The following is a 15179-nucleotide window of genomic DNA, read 5'->3' as shown; positions in this document are numbered from 1 at the left end:
CCACTCCATGATGAGTTCCTCTCACCTTTTTAAAGAGCCACGTAAAAGCCACTGGTCACCACCACAGCTTGCAACAACACATTAACTGTGCAATACGCTAAGACTGGGGAAGGCACTGGCAAACCACCCCGTATTGAGTCTGCCATGAAAACGCTAGAGGGCGTCACCCCAAGGGTCAGACATGACTCGGTGCTTGCACAGGGCATACCTTTACCTTTACCTTACGCTAAGAAAACACAGCTTCTTCCTCTGTAAATATTATTTCTCCACAGGACCATTCTCCATAGGAACACAACAATTTAAGCCCAACCCCTGCCCTCCATAAGGGTGGGGGTATGTTCTATAGCAGGGGTAGTCAACCTGTGGTCCTTCAGATGTTCATGGACTACAATTCCCATGAGCCCCTGCCAGTGTTTGCTGGCAGGGGTTTGTGGGAATTGTACTCCATGAACATCTGGAGGACCACAGGTTGACTACCCCTGTTCTATAGGATGTGACCATCCAGGTCCTCCAGAGCAGCAGTTATTTCATAGAGTTTCCTTAAAGAACAGAGCTGCCTCCATACTTTACCCTGCAAAGGACTCTGAGATGTCCATTCCCATCCGTAAGTATAGGGATGAGGACAGAGGCATAAATGCAAAGTACAGAAAGATCGGATTGGCAATTCTAGACTGGGAAATTCCTGAAGATTTATGGTCAGGAACCTGTGGAGGAGGGAATTTGGGGAGTGTCACCTAAAATCTATGGTGTACCACATAAGTTGCCATCTGACGCTGCTATTTTCTTTAGGGGAACTGAACTCTAATCTGGAGATCTGTTGTGATTCTGGGAGAACTCCAGGTCTCAGCAGGCAGTTGGCAACCCTAGCATCACACAGACTAAACTTCTGGAACTGAACCTCATCCTTGGCCATGAACTTGCTGACATCATAAGCAGGGATGTTGCTTTAGCCATTCTGTCTCTACGGTGCAAGCCATGATTTGAAAACTGGGTGGGCAAACCAGGCTCTAATTAAATATTGGAAGCTTAAATCAGCACTGGAGCAGGACATCTAACCTTCTCTACCATTACGCTGTTTACAGGGAAGCAACAAACCTTCCATGGCTGAAAGAGACCCCAGGCAGGTGAGTCCTGCACCCTCAGAACTGAAAAGGAGTGGAAGAATGAGCTACTCACTTCTCCATGGAGAGCATTTGTTGCTTCTGGTGTTGGTAGTGGTACATCTGGGCACTCTGCGCCAACTTTTTGTCTCCGGGCTGGGAAAAGAAAAACACAAAATGTGTGCCTACTGTGGCATGATGGGAACTATAGTTTCATGCTGAAAGTTAAAGGAAGAATATCCACCACGTTTTTCCCCCCCAAAAGCTTTTCTTAAAATCAGAGGCACCTTTCACTCTTACATTGAAAAAGTTTTAACACACACAAGAAGGGGAAAGGCAAGCAGGCTATGGCTCAGAGGTACAGCACCTGACATGCAAGAAGTTCCCACTTCAATCCCTAACATCGTAAAGTGGGGTTGCCGACCTCTAGGTCAGCCTTTCTCAACTTTTTTACCATTGAGAAACCCCCGAAACATCCTTCAGGCTTCAAGAAACCCCAGAAGTGGAGCAATCGTGCAGAATATGGAGCTATCTGCCCATCCAGTGCCCCTCTTCTTCCCACCCCCTCTAGGCCCATCACTGGCCATTTTGGGAGGGCAGGGCAGGTCAACATGACCGTATATGGTCATATCACGATAAATATTTAGCACATTTAAAAATATATTAAAATTAATCAACTCCCTCCCATTCAAGAAACCTGGGAGGAGGTAAAGCTGGAGCAGTGAATCCTGAGAGATCCCTCCACCAGGAGGAGGGAGAGGGGGGGGGATATCTGGCTATGAGGAGTCTTTACTTAATTTTTATTTATTATTGCAGCACTCCAGGGTTCTCTCGAGGCAATCAGATTGGAATTGTTCCAGGGGGGGAAACAGCATTTCATTTTCAAGCAGAGGAGCCCAATTAAGTGTAGTGCCTCAGCAGAAAGATTAGAAAAAGATGCATGAGACAGACGGCCTACCGAGATTGTGTCGTATGACAGGGGGCCAGGTAGATTGTGAGCAGGGTAGTCCGCTTTCTGTGCCAGCTGGATTTCCTTTTGCAGCCTGAGGAGAAGAAAACAAGCAAGCCATCAAGATGTGAAGAAAAGCCCTCCTGCCTGTGACCGACGTCACCTTTAGCCCAGCATCCTTGTTGCCAACAATGGCCAGAGAGAAGCCTCCGGGAAGTCTTTTGGCAGGGCAGGAGGCCAACAGCCTCCCCTGCTGCTCCTCCTCTCTCACAGGCAGCAGCTAACTGCCTCTCTCCATGGAAATGCCCTTTTTGTGGCGGCAAAGCAGGGCAGGCGAATCACAGCAGACAAATCCCTCTAAAGCCAGTCCTGTCTACAGTATTTGCTACTAAGGAAGAGAAAGGGAGAGAGAAAGAGATGCAGGGCTGGAGACGAGCAGCTGCCTCTTGGTGCCTGTTTTCCCATCTGTGAACTGGCCTTTTAGTAGCTTCCACCCCAAGGCTACTGCGAGAGCCAGCAAGAATGATCCCAACACTCTATATGTGACTTTGTAAAGACTAGCAACTTGTGGCCTGAACACATAGAATAGAATCATAGAATCATAGGATCGGAGTTGAAGGGGACCTCTTGGGTCATCTAGTCCAAAAAACAGGTGTATTCCGGCCATCTCTCCATGGAGAGAGGCAGTTTAGGGATTCACGAAGCCCACAGCACCAGAGCCAGCTTAAGGATTTGTGGGGCCTTAGCACAGCACAACTGGTGCCGCTCCTCGTGCTGCACAAGTAACTCCCACCTCTCAGGGATAGTTGGAACTCCGGAAGCAACTGAAAGCTTCCCTTTGCTGAAATTTGTCAAACCTTGGTGGGATGCCCAAGCGCAATGCCCCACTATCTAAAAGGACCTTCACACTTATGCAGCTTGTGTCCCGCGCACACACTCAGTGAACAACGCACATGCTCAGTTGCTAACAGAGCATGCAAATCGCCCTTTGTTCATTCTTGCGGTCCACAAGCTGCATAAGTAGGAAGGCCCCCTGACAATCACAGAGTGAAGACCCCCCCCTAATGGTACAGCACTGCAGGGGCCCTGGAACTGCAGGGCCCATAGCACCTGCTTCTTGTGCTACTTGGATAAACCGATCCTGCCCCTGCAGACTCAGGACTTGATGGGCCTCTTCAGAACACACAGATGAAAGCTTATCTGAGGAACTGGGCTCCAAGACCCAAGCCATGTCTGTTCTTAGACCCCTAATGCTACCAGCCCTGCTGAGGGGTCTTGGAAAAGGTTCTGCAGGATAAAAGACTGGGATAAGAGATGCTCCCTGGAAGCTTACCTGCACCAGCAAACAGCTGCCACAACCAGAGCAGAGATCCCAGCAATGGTGCACACTATTATCATACCTAGAGAGGACACAAGAGACAGGGGAAAAACAAGAGGGACAACAACGTTATGAGCAGGGTATTTATACAGTGGCCCAGGTGCACCATGGCTAGGATGGTTTCTAAAGCTTATTTCTAAAGGCCTGTTTTTTAAATGTATTGGGCTTGTTTCAGTTTATCAGGAACAATTCTAGCTTGTGTGCAAGCCTAGGACTAGTTGCAATGAGGAGCAATCAAAGCCAGAACACGAGATTAAAAATGTAAGCAGAATATGCTAAGGAACAGCTCAGCCTGTTTAATCGGCATGGTTGAAATTGCAGTGGTCCGTTTGCCACGATGTGGAATCTATTATTTCTAACCCCAGGTGCCCCCTTCACTAAAGTGCCACACATCAATGGCATTTAAAAGGGAACAGGACACAGGCAAGGTGTTGTATAGAGCAGTGAACTTCAGGGAGCCATGGAGAGAAGGTGAAGAGGCTTTCATTGCAGCCTCCAGAAACATTTCCAGATTCTCCAGAACTCCAGGAAGATGTTGGCAACAGAATCGAGGTTTCCCTTCTCCACGATAGATCATCCAGTTGCATCAAACTCTTACCAAGGATCAGGGCATCATTTGAAGACATGCGCAAAGACTCCACTGGAGAGCTCTTTATAGCGTCAGTGGAGGAGGGAGGGCGAGATGTTGCAGCCAGGTGTCCTGCTCGGCTTTTTGGCGAGGACTTGGCCACCACTGCAAAACCTTTGGGATGTTCACCTGCAGAGGTCGGGGCTTCTGTTGAAGACATCATGGGAGAAAAAGAGAGGGAGGCATTAACAAGGAGAAAATTGCTCCCTACACCATACTTTTATGCACGAGAAGTTATAAGCCGAACGATGAGAGAAGGCCAATACCAAGCAATGAGTCAGAAATGGTCTGGTATACTGAAGGAACAGGTTAGAAGACCCTGCTGAGCTAAGCAAGCCTGGGTCTAGCCAGTAGCAGGATGTTTCCTTGAAGACTGGAAAGGAGTTCCAGGACAGAAGAAACCTTTATGCAGAAAGTCCTGGATTCATTTCCCGGCATCTCTGGTTAAAGGGAGCAGGCAGCAGTTGATGTGAAAGTTTGGCACCATTGTCAGTCTGAGTAGACAAGGATGGACCAAGGATCTGATTCAGTAGAAGGCAGCTTCATGTGCCCAAGAAAGGAAGAACCCCCAGTTCCAGGGCAGTGTCTGACTTACCATCCTGACTTTGGTGCAAATGGGCAGCATCCTGTCTGGACAACGTGTCAGCCAGGAAATCAATTTCTTCCTCTAAGTTGGGAAAAGAAGATCGCCCTGAAAAGGAAGGGAAAATCCAAGCAAGGATGACCAACTGACATTTAAAGTTAAAACCCACAATGCACATTCATGGTTCTTCGCAACTGATTCAGGACGGGAGAAAAGAAAGTGCTTCACACAATGCATTTTAACTCACACCATTTGCTGTCCCAAGAGGAGCGTAACAACCACATCGCATCCCCTCTTAAAGCCATCTGAGCTCCAACAAAGGGTCCATCCACAGCCATTAGCACTGGCAGCTAAACAAAACCTCCACATTCAGAGCAAGAAGCGAGAGTGGCACCTACTGAAGAATGTGCTTGCAGACCCAATTCCCTGCCCCCCCCCCCCCGCCCCCTGCTTCTGCCTCCATCTCAGCAGTGCATTTTTTACATTGTATAAAATGCAACTCTGGTTGAGTGTTATTCTCTTTTTTAAAAAAATGATAAAGTCCTTCAGCTTTTGTGCAGGTCCTTGTGTAAGCTTCTGTTTAAATGTGCAACTCCCACCTTTTGGAAGGGTTTGTTGCTACAGGAGTCTCACCCCCATGTCTAATTGAGTTAGAAACACCAAACGGCTGTTTGTGAGCCTTGCCTGAGGAGCTGAGCTGCCTAGGACAGTGGTCCCCAACCCCCAGTCCGGGGTCCAGTACCGGTCCGTGGATCAGTTGGTACCAGCTCATGGCTCCTCCTCATCCTCCTCCCCGGCTGCTGCCTCGGGGGCTGCCCACTCTGCCACTGGCTCATCCTTGGTGCTCTCCAGTGGCCACCATGTCTGGGGCTCCCCCTCAGCATGGCACTGCGCAGCTGCTGCTGGCAGAGCCCCCCCCCCCAGAAAAGGGATTTGTATATATAATTCTTCAACATTTGCTTCACCCCATGTTATATTAAGCAAATGGGGTCTCCCCAGCATCCTTCTCCTCATCTTAATCGTTAAAAAAAAAATCCATACTTCAGTCTCTATAACCAATCTATTTTGCTACTATATTATTTTTACCATTATGCTATATCCCGTATCATACACCTCATCAGGTATTTATAACTGTTCATCTAGCAAAATGCCTTAAGATAAAAATCCATTTGATATATATATTTTTAAGAATCAAATATATAATTATCAAAATTTGGTTTCATTATACATTTATATTCAAATTTTACTCATTCTTCTTTAACATATACTGTTAACTTTATACTTATATACTACTTTAAATTTGTAATTACTTCTCATTCTGAATTTACCTTCTGCTTTCAAAATACACTTTCCATTTCTTGCCAGACTTCTAAAGTGATCTGTTTTCTTATTGCACTTATTCAGATTAGCTTTTGCAAGGGACATGGATGTGTTGCTGTTATCCCGGCCATGGTTTGAGGGGGATAAGAAGTTTTAAGAAAGGCTTAATGTATATCCAGATTCCATCTCGGCTGCTCTTTTCAATGCCAGGGATTAGAATAGATAATAGCAGTGGCATCTATATCCTAAGCCAATGCAAGATCTGATCTGACAGTATAAGTGCACCCATTTGACCAATCAAAACAGATTTGGTCAGTTGTCAGTAATTGCTTTCAAAATATATGGCCATTAATAGAAAAAAAGTTTGACATTTGTGCTCTTGAATTATTTCTGTGAAACAACAAAATTCAGCTTCAAAAATGTCATCATCAATTCTCGGATTCAGGTGGGTAGCCCTGGCGGTCTGAAGCAAACTTTATAATAAATGGTGATTAGGCATTTATCGTTGGAGAGAAAGTTTCTATAAGGGGTGACAATTCACTGAGCAGGTCCCATCTTCGGCATTCATCCCAGTATATCTAGGGCAGACAAGAATTTCACTGTTTTAAAAAATGAAATTAACACTATACTCAATGAGCAGTAGGTTGGTTGTGCGGATAAAATGGAGAAGAGGAGAATGATGTAAGTCTCTGTGGGCAACCGTGGGAAAGGCAGGCAAAGCACAAACAAATGAGTTGCTTAAATAATCCTATGCTCAATTGTTGGCGGTGGTTTTCTCACAGTTTAAATATGCAAAGGAGGAAAAGCACAGGCTGCTTAAAGAATAAACAGCTTTATCATGAAGAGAAACAAAGAAAGAGGAAAGAGAGAGTCATAACAGTTTAACTGACTAACTGTCCTGTTCTGGAAGTCTCCAACTGAGCCAATCAGAGCAGAGGAGGAGGTTTTAAAGAAATTTAATAAGTGGAGAGAAGAAGATGCCTAAAATCCTAAATGCCCTTTCCCCTAGTCTCAAAGGTTCTGATGCCCCCCAAGATTTATAGACCACCCTAGAGGGGGGGCACACAGCTCCCATTAAGGATCACTGCTTTAGGTGGGGGGAGTCTTTTCAACTACCAAATCCTGGTTACTGGCATTCTTTGATCATCTATAACTTCAAGGCTGTTGCTTTTACATGGGGTTAAATTCACCACAGTGTTCCCTCTACCTCTCCAAATGCAAAGGTGTTTGCAGTGGTAATGGAGACTGCGTGTGGTAGATTCTCGGTGCTACCCCTTCACTTTCACCATTTCCCCACTCCCCATCGCTGACTTTTGGCTGGCATTTGACCGATCGCTAATAGCTATAGCAGCGTACTTATTGCATACATGGCAACACAACAGTGTTGCCTCCCTCCCCCGGTATTTGCATGCACAGGTTTAGCCTTGAGAGATGAACTCCCAGCTCCGTTGGCTAGGTTGGCTAGAACTGTGAACTGCAGGAGCTCCCTTGTCCAGGAACCCGTGGCTAAGTATGGGAATCAGATACTAAACTAAGATCATATATTGAGCTACGACCAAGTGGCTGAGAACAAGGGTAAGATCTGTTCTTATCAGTTTAATATCTGATACATCCTCTATTTGAGAACTATATAGTAAACTGATTTTTGGAACTGGGTAAATTTGGGGGTAGTTTAAAAAAAAACCTGAGTAATAAAATCATTTTACCTATTCTGCACCATCAGTGATGTGGCTATTTTCCTGGATCCTGTTGCTCTTTGTCTTTTCCTTGCTCCCAAATGGATGTTCTTTCGAACACACTCACCTCTGCTTTGCGAACCTAGAAGCAGGTGGTTGAGTTCCCTGCTCCTGACTTGCAAGCAAAGGAGAACCTCACAAGTATACTGCTAGGTCAATATACCCATCATTGATTTTTAAAAGCCAAACATGGTGGGAGAAGGAATGAGGAGGAAATGGTAATAAATGCGGAAGTCCAAAAATGCATTATCTTCTCAGACATATGGTGACTCAATCCACCTTGAGCATGAACTTCAGGAAAGATCATACTAAGGGGGGATTTTTTGAGGGGGAGGGAATTTATGCAGTGGGAAGCTTTGGGCTGATCCTGCGTTGAGCAGGGGGTTGGACTAGATGGCCTGTATGGCCCCTTCCAACTCTATGATTCTATTATTCTATGAAACCTGGAGGACAGATTATACAATGGTGTGCGCAAGGAGAAATCCACTGCATTCGGGTAGCAACACAGAACAAAGGCAGGCTGTTGCTTGCCATGTCTCATAACCAGAGCACGCCAGCCAATTTTCTTTCGGGCACACGAATGTTCCTAAGCACAATTCTTCTAAAACTACAGTAAATATTTCATGACCTTGTCAGCATTTTTGATGTGGAACATAAGAGACCATCTTCAATAATGCAGCATACCCTGAGAGGCAAAACATAGACCAGACTTTCTTTCTCTAGCAGTGCTGCTCCTGGCTTTGTAAAGAAACAAGACTTTGCCCATCAAAGAGCTTTAGAATCCAACTTACCACCCGTGAATTCCAAACTGTATGTGTTTTAGCCCCTTAATGCCCTCTTTTTCTCTACAAGAGGCAGTGGCTTTGAAAAGAACAGCTACCACCATCGTATCCAAAAGACCCTCAAGCAACCAATCTGAGCCAGGCCTTTATTTCAGAAGATCTTTTCAAGGTCAGTTTACAGCATGCAATAAGTAATAAAAAGAAGACAGGGTCTCTGGACATGTGCAAAGGGATGCCTTTCTTACTCAGCTGGGCCTTAGAGGGAGGATCCCAGGCAGATTTCAGAGCTAGGATTTTTTTCCCATGGGCATTTTCACATTCTAGTGAAGCATAGAAACCTTCCTCACGTTATTATTATTTTTTTTTAATCTCACTGCATCTGAAATTTTGGTCTAAATGACTGTAAATAAAGATTGATTGATTGATAAAAAATCTCACTTGCTCCAAGGAGGTCACGGCAGAATAAATGGCTCCTTCACAGCGCCCTCCTTATTTCTTGCTCACAGCAACTGTGCGAGGAAGGCTAGGCTGAAGGAGATGAACCTTCCAGGGTACATCACAGCAAGGACAGGAATCAGAACCCAGATTCCACTTCCAACAGACCACAGAGGGGCCAGGGCTCAGTGGCAGAACACCTGCTTGGCATGCCAAAAGTCCTGGGTTCAATCCCCAGCATCTTCAGTTAAAAAGGATCTGGTATTGGGTGATGTCAAAAATCTCGGCCTGAGACCCTAGAGATCTGCTGCCAGGCTGAGGAGGCCCGACTGACCTTGATGGACGGAGGATTGGATTCAATATAAGACAGCTTCATGCATTCATTGGATGCATACCAATTAGGTAGTTGCTATTTGGATGTGGAATGGTATAATAAATAGAGTGGCAGCCTCTAAACTGGAGAACTGAGACTGATTCCCCACTTCTCCCCCCATGAAGTCTGCTGGGTGAACTTGAGCTAGTCTCAGTTCTCTCAGAGCTCTCTCAGCCCCACCTACCTCACAGGGTTCCGTTGTGGGGAGAGGAAGGACAGGCGAATGCAAGCTGCTTTAAGATTACTTTGGTTAGTGAAAAGTGGGGTATAAAAAACAACTCTTCTTCTATTAAGCAATTCAGCCACTGCTGCATTCAGGAATTATCTAGCTGCGATTCTACGGCATCAGCCTTTCAACAAGCAAAACAAGAGCCCGGGCACCAAGCCGTGGATCCAGATGAATGTATCGCAGTCCAGGAGGCAGAGAAACAGGATATACTTCAGGGTGCTGAAGGAAGGGAAGGCTGCCTGCTGCAGATAATCTTCCAGAATGGCTGAAAAGCAGTTCAGACGCCAATCCCTTCCTGGAGCTCTTATATAAGCAGCCCATCTGTCATCACGAGAATCACTTCCATAAAGAGATGATCAAAAAGGCTTCCTGCCTCATTCCCCCTCACACCCTGTTACCAATTCACAAATCCGGGAACAATGCTCTCTTTCAAAGCAGGCCGCTAACAGAATCCAGATGTGCCCCACACGACAGGTATATTCACATGTGCAGATGTGTTCTTCGCTCTGTGCAAATTTCAAGGCCACTCGTACGTTTCCAGAATGCTTTACTGTGTTAGGTGAGATCGAGTGGCACTGAAGGGCATTGAAGTGTCCGGGGTGTGGTTTTACTTCTTTTAGCTGCCAACAGGTGGTGACCTTGTTTAACAGAGGAGCCACAGAATTATAAAAGATGGCCTGGAATGTGGCAGGGAAGCCCCTGGAGTTGATGCTTTTTCACTGGAAGTGTTGCTATTCAAAGCAGTAAGAGGCAGGCACAACAGAGAGCTACTAAGGGCAACTTTATACACAATGTTGGCAATCCAGGAACTTCAGACTATGAAGTTTGTCTCTGTGGGGAGGTGTAGTCAACCTGTGGTTCTCCAGATATCCATGGACTACAATTCCCATGAGCCCCTGCCGACGTAAAAGACCCATTTGGGACCCATCCAATTTCTCTGATGGGGGTAAACACAGCCCTGGAAGGGGGCAGTTTCAATAGAGAAAATGAAGTAAGGGGGAGAGTTAACCCCTACAGTGCCATTGGCCTGATTCACACCAGCCACATTCCCTGCAACAGGTTTTAAGCGATAACCTAAACACAAGGAAATAGAACTCCAGACAATTCTTAGCCCCAAGAGGTATTCCAAGAATTCAGTATTCTTCCCCCTCCCCCGACTGCAATGTTTTGATCAAAGCCTCCCTGCGTACTTGTGATCCAAATTTCTGTACTTTTCTGATGCTACTTCAACATGCATGATGCATTTGTGCCATTTCTTGTATCCTTGCAATTGCACCACCAGGCTGTCTAATAGCATCTAATATCCATCTTTTGCTGCACTCTAGCAGTTTACCACCTTTGGCACCAAGACATAGAAACTGCTTGCAATTCTCCTGAAGCAGAATGACATTAAGCAAAATATTCATGACTTAAAAACTCATGATGCAGTGCAATTTGAGCAAAGGCCTACACATGTGCACGTGCACATGTACAATATTCTGGGAGCTATCAATCTGTGGAATGAAGAAAATAGCCAATACTGGAAACACACAAAATCTGAATTTAAAGACAGGCACAAAATTCCTGAAAGGAACACTTAGCTTGGATTGTTAGTGGGTAGGCCGGAAGGGATGTGCCAGTGTTTGTCTCTTGTGGCCCTTTCTTGCATGCCCAGGGAATTGCTGATTGCCACTGAGGCATGGCAGGTGAATTTCCTCCAAGCCAGGCTGGATTCTGGAGATTTTTGGTGGGGTGGGGGAATCACTTGGGCATGAAATTGGGGTCACTGTGGGTGAGCAGATAGTTGTGAGTTCCTGCCTTGTGCAAGAGGATGGACCGTGGAGGTCCCTTCCAACTCTACGATTCCATGATTCTAACCCGTAAAAAGTAACAGTGAAGCGCCCCATCCCTCACCCCTACCTACCGCTAGCTGCTTGTGCTTTCGAGACACATCTGCCGTAGCCATCTTCAACAAAGTGCGGGAGACAAGGCCCACAGGTGTGGGATCCGGGAAGGCAAAATGCCCGCCTCTTCAGCGTGCAATCCAAGCTCCGAGGACACGGGTCTGTTAGGAAGGAGAAGAGAAGAAGGCGTCAGAGGGGTGAGTGTGTGTACAGATCCGAATTGCCAGCAGAAGCAGAATGGGCAGCCAAATCAGCAAAGTAAATCAAATCCTCACTAGAGGGACTTCAAATACCAATTAGGTAATTGTTATTTGGATGTGGAATGGTATAATAAAACCCTAATCTCATCAGACCTCAGAAGCTAAGCCAGGTTGGTACTTGGATGGAAGACCACCCAAGGGGATGGCGATGGCAAACCAATTCTGCCTAATCAGTAACCTTGGAAACTCCATGGCAGGGGTGGGCAAACTGTGGCCCTCCAGAAGTCCATGGACTACAATTCCCATGAGCCCCTGCCAGCATTCACTGGCAGGGGCTCATGGGAATTGTAGTCCATGAACATCTGGAGGGCTACAGTTTGCCCACCCCTGCTCTATGGGGTCACCATTAAGTCACCTGTGACTCAGTGGCACTTTACATGCACACAGTTTTGATGTAGATAGTCACAGCCTGTTTTCTCCCCCTTTGGGGACCCAAAGCAGCTCACAATATTGTTCCCTCCTGTTTTATCCTCACAACAGCCCAGTTGAAATCTGGCCCAAGGGTGCCTGGTGAACTTTAGTGGCCATATAGGGACTTATTGGCGGTCTGAGATCCTATAATGGCATGGTGACCTCCTATTTCATGCAGGGTCTCAAATCACAGAAGACTCCTGTAATAGCTAGGAGATTTAAAAAAGAAAAAACAAGGTCAAGGCCAATGGTGCAAAATCAGATAAAATTATATTTTATTACTCAATTAAAATTCCCCCAAATTCCGCAAGTGTTTTGCTAACAGACTTTTGCAGCAGTGTTTCAAGTCAGACTTCAAGGCCAGTCCCAGTTTGGCTTCTGGTGCCAGTTTCTCCCGTCCACAATGCTGAGCTCCTACAGTGGCGATCCTATCTGTAAGATGCCTTCAGAGAGAAGCAGTTATCCAAAGCAAGCATCCTTCCCCATAACTCAGGGCTAAGAGTTCTAATGCTAACCACTTATTTTTGTTGTTGTTATGTGCGAAGTCGTGTCCGACCCATCGCGACCCCATGGACAATGATCCTCCAGGCCTTCCTGTCCTCTACCATTCCCTGGAGTCCTTTTAAGTTTGCACCTACTGCTTCAGTGACTCCATCCATCCACCTCATTCTCTGTCGTCCCCTTCTTCTTTTGCCCTCGATCACTCCCAGCATTAGGCTCTTCTCCAGGGAGTCCTTCCTTCTCATGAGGTGGCCAAAGTATTTGAGTTTCATCTTCAGGATCTGGCCTTCTAAAGAGCAGTCAGGGCTGATCTCCTCTAGGACTGACTGGTTTGTTCGCCTTGCAGTCCAAGGGACTCGCAAGAGTCTTCTCCAGCACCAGAGTTCAAAAGCCTCAATTCTTTGACGCTCGGCCTTCCTTATGGTCCAACTTTCGCAGCCATACATTGCAACTGGGAAGACCATAGCCTTGACTAAACGCACTTTTGTTGGCAGGGTGATGTCTCTGCTTTTTAGGATGCTGTCTAGATTTGCCATAGCTTTCCTCCCCAGGAGCAAGCGTCTTTTAATTTCTTTGCTGCAGTCCCCATCTGCAGTGATCTTGGAGCCCAGGAAAATAAAATCTGTCACTATCTCCATTTCTTCCCCTTCTATTTGCCAGGAATTGAGAGGGCCGGATGCCATGATCTTTGTTTTCTTGATGTTGAGTTTCAAGCCAACTTTGGCACTCTCCTCCTTCACCCGCATCAACAGGCTCTTTAGTTCCTCTTCACTTTCTGCCATTAGAGTGGTATCATCTGCATATCTGAGGTTGTTGATATTTCTCCCTGCAATCTTGATCCCAATTTGTGACTCCTCTAATCCCGCATTTCTCATGATGTGCTCTGCATACAAGTTAAATAGGCAAGGCGACAGTATACAGCCTTGCCGAACTCCTTTCTCAATTTTGAACCAGTCAGTGATTCCATGTTCAGTTCTCACTGTTGCTTCTTGACCTGCATATAAATTTCTCAAGAGACAAATAAGATGGTCTGGTATTCCCATCTCTTTAAGAACTTGCCACAATTTGTTGTGCTCCACACAATCAAAGGCTTTAGCATAGTCAATGAAGCAGAAGTAGACGTTCTTCTGGTACTCCCTAGCTTTCTCCATGATCCAGCGTATGTTGGCAATTTGATCTCTAGTTCCTCTGCCTCTTCGAAATCCTGCCTGTACTTCTGGAAGTTCTCGGTCCACATATTGCTGGAGCCTAGCTTGTAGGATTTTGAGCATAACTTTGCTAGCATGAGAAATTAGTGCGATGGTGCGGTAGTTTGAACATTCTTTGGCATTGCCCTTCTTTGGGATTGGAATGTAAACTGACCTTTTCCAATCCTGTGGCCATTGTTGAGTTTTCCAAATTTGCTGGCATATTGAGTGTAGCACTTTTACTGCATCGTCCTTTAAGATTTTGAATAGTTCAACTGGAATGCTGTCACTACCACTAGCTTTATTGTTGCTCAGACTTCCTAAGGCCCATTTGACTTCACATTCCAGGATGTCTGGCTCCAGGTCAGTAACTACCCCATTGTGGTCATCAGGGATGTTAAGCTCGCTCTTGTATAGTTCTTCTGTATAATTTTGCCACCTTTGTTTGATCTCTTCTGCTTCTGTGAGGTCCCTACCATTTTGGTCCCTTATCATACCCATCTTTGCATGAAACGTTCTCTTCATATCTCCAATTTTCTTGAAAAGGTCTCTGGTCCTCCCCATTCTATTGTTTTCTTCTATTTGTTTGCACTGTTCATTTAAGAAGGCATTCTTATCTCTTCTAGCTTTTCTCTGGAATTCTGCATTCAATTGGGTGTATCTTTCTCTTTCTCCCTTGCCTTTCACTTCCCTTCTCTCCTTAGCTATTTGTAAAGCTTCCTCAGACAGCCATTTTGATTTCTTGCATTTCTTTTTCTTTGGGATGGTTTTAGTTGCTACCTCTTGTACAATGTTGCGAACCTCCGTCCATAGTTCTTCAGGCACTCTGTCTATCAGATCTAATTCCTTAAATCTATTTGTCACCTCCACTGTGTATTCGTCGGGGATATGATTTAGTTCATACCTGAGTGGCCTAGTGCTTTTCCCTACTTTCTTCAATTTAAGCCTAATTTTTGCAACAAGAAGCTCATGATCTGAACCACAATCAGCTCCTGGTCTTGTTTTTATTGACTGGATAGAACTTTTCCATCTTTGGCTGCAGAGCACATAGTCAATCTGATTTCTGTGTTGACTGTCTGGTGATGTCCATGTGTAGAGTCGTCTCTTGGGTTGCTGGAAAAGAGTGTTTGCTATGACCATTGTATTCTCTTGACAAAATTCTACCAGCCTGTGCCCTGCTTCATTTTGTACTCCAAGGCCAAACTTGCCTGTTATCCCGGTTATCTTTTGGCTTCCTACTTTAGCATTCCAATCCCCCATGATGATAAGCACATCATTTTTGGGCGTTGCTTCTAGAAGGTGTTGTAGGGCTTCATAGAACTGATCAACTTCATCCTCTTCAGCAGCAGTGGTTGGGGCGTAGACCTGGATCACTGTGATGTTGAATGGTTTGCCTTGGATTCGAACTGAGATCATTCTGTCAT

At 45.7% G+C, this 15179-nt stretch overlaps 1 protein-coding gene and 1 non-coding gene across 3 annotated transcripts in view; one reads left to right on the top strand and one right to left on the bottom strand.

Annotated features, from left to right (window-relative positions):
• NPDC1 (neural proliferation, differentiation and control 1) overlaps positions 1 to 15179 on the bottom strand; it is a 55567-nt gene that overhangs the window by 7323 nt on the left and 33065 nt on the right. For both annotated transcript variants that reach the window (XR_013225821.1, XM_077305562.1), the window contains exons 2-7: positions 11417 to 11557; positions 4651 to 4746; positions 4026 to 4202; positions 3383 to 3449; positions 2059 to 2143; positions 1177 to 1256 (exon numbers count right to left, since the gene is read on the bottom strand). Coding sequence is in view for 1 of the 2 variants with exons in the window: in XM_077305562.1 (XP_077161677.1) it covers positions 1177 to 1256; positions 2059 to 2143; positions 3383 to 3449; positions 4026 to 4202; positions 4651 to 4746; positions 11417 to 11557 (646 nt within the window). In the remaining variant the exon portion in view is untranslated. The remainder of the gene's footprint in view (positions 1 to 1176; positions 1257 to 2058; positions 2144 to 3382; positions 3450 to 4025; positions 4203 to 4650; positions 4747 to 11416; positions 11558 to 15179) is intronic.
• Positions 7502 to 7698, top strand: LOC143822246 (U2 spliceosomal RNA). Its single transcript, XR_013226102.1, has one exon. It is a non-coding gene; the product is annotated as a U2 spliceosomal RNA (small nuclear RNA).

Source organism: Paroedura picta, chromosome 12 (genome assembly GCF_049243985.1).
Source record: "Paroedura picta isolate Pp20150507F chromosome 12, Ppicta_v3.0, whole genome shotgun sequence".
NCBI classification, from domain to species: Eukaryota; Metazoa; Chordata; class Lepidosauria; order Squamata; family Gekkonidae; genus Paroedura; species Paroedura picta.
Note: the sequence above shows the minus strand (reverse complement) of the source record. Positions and strands in the feature narration are given on the sequence as shown.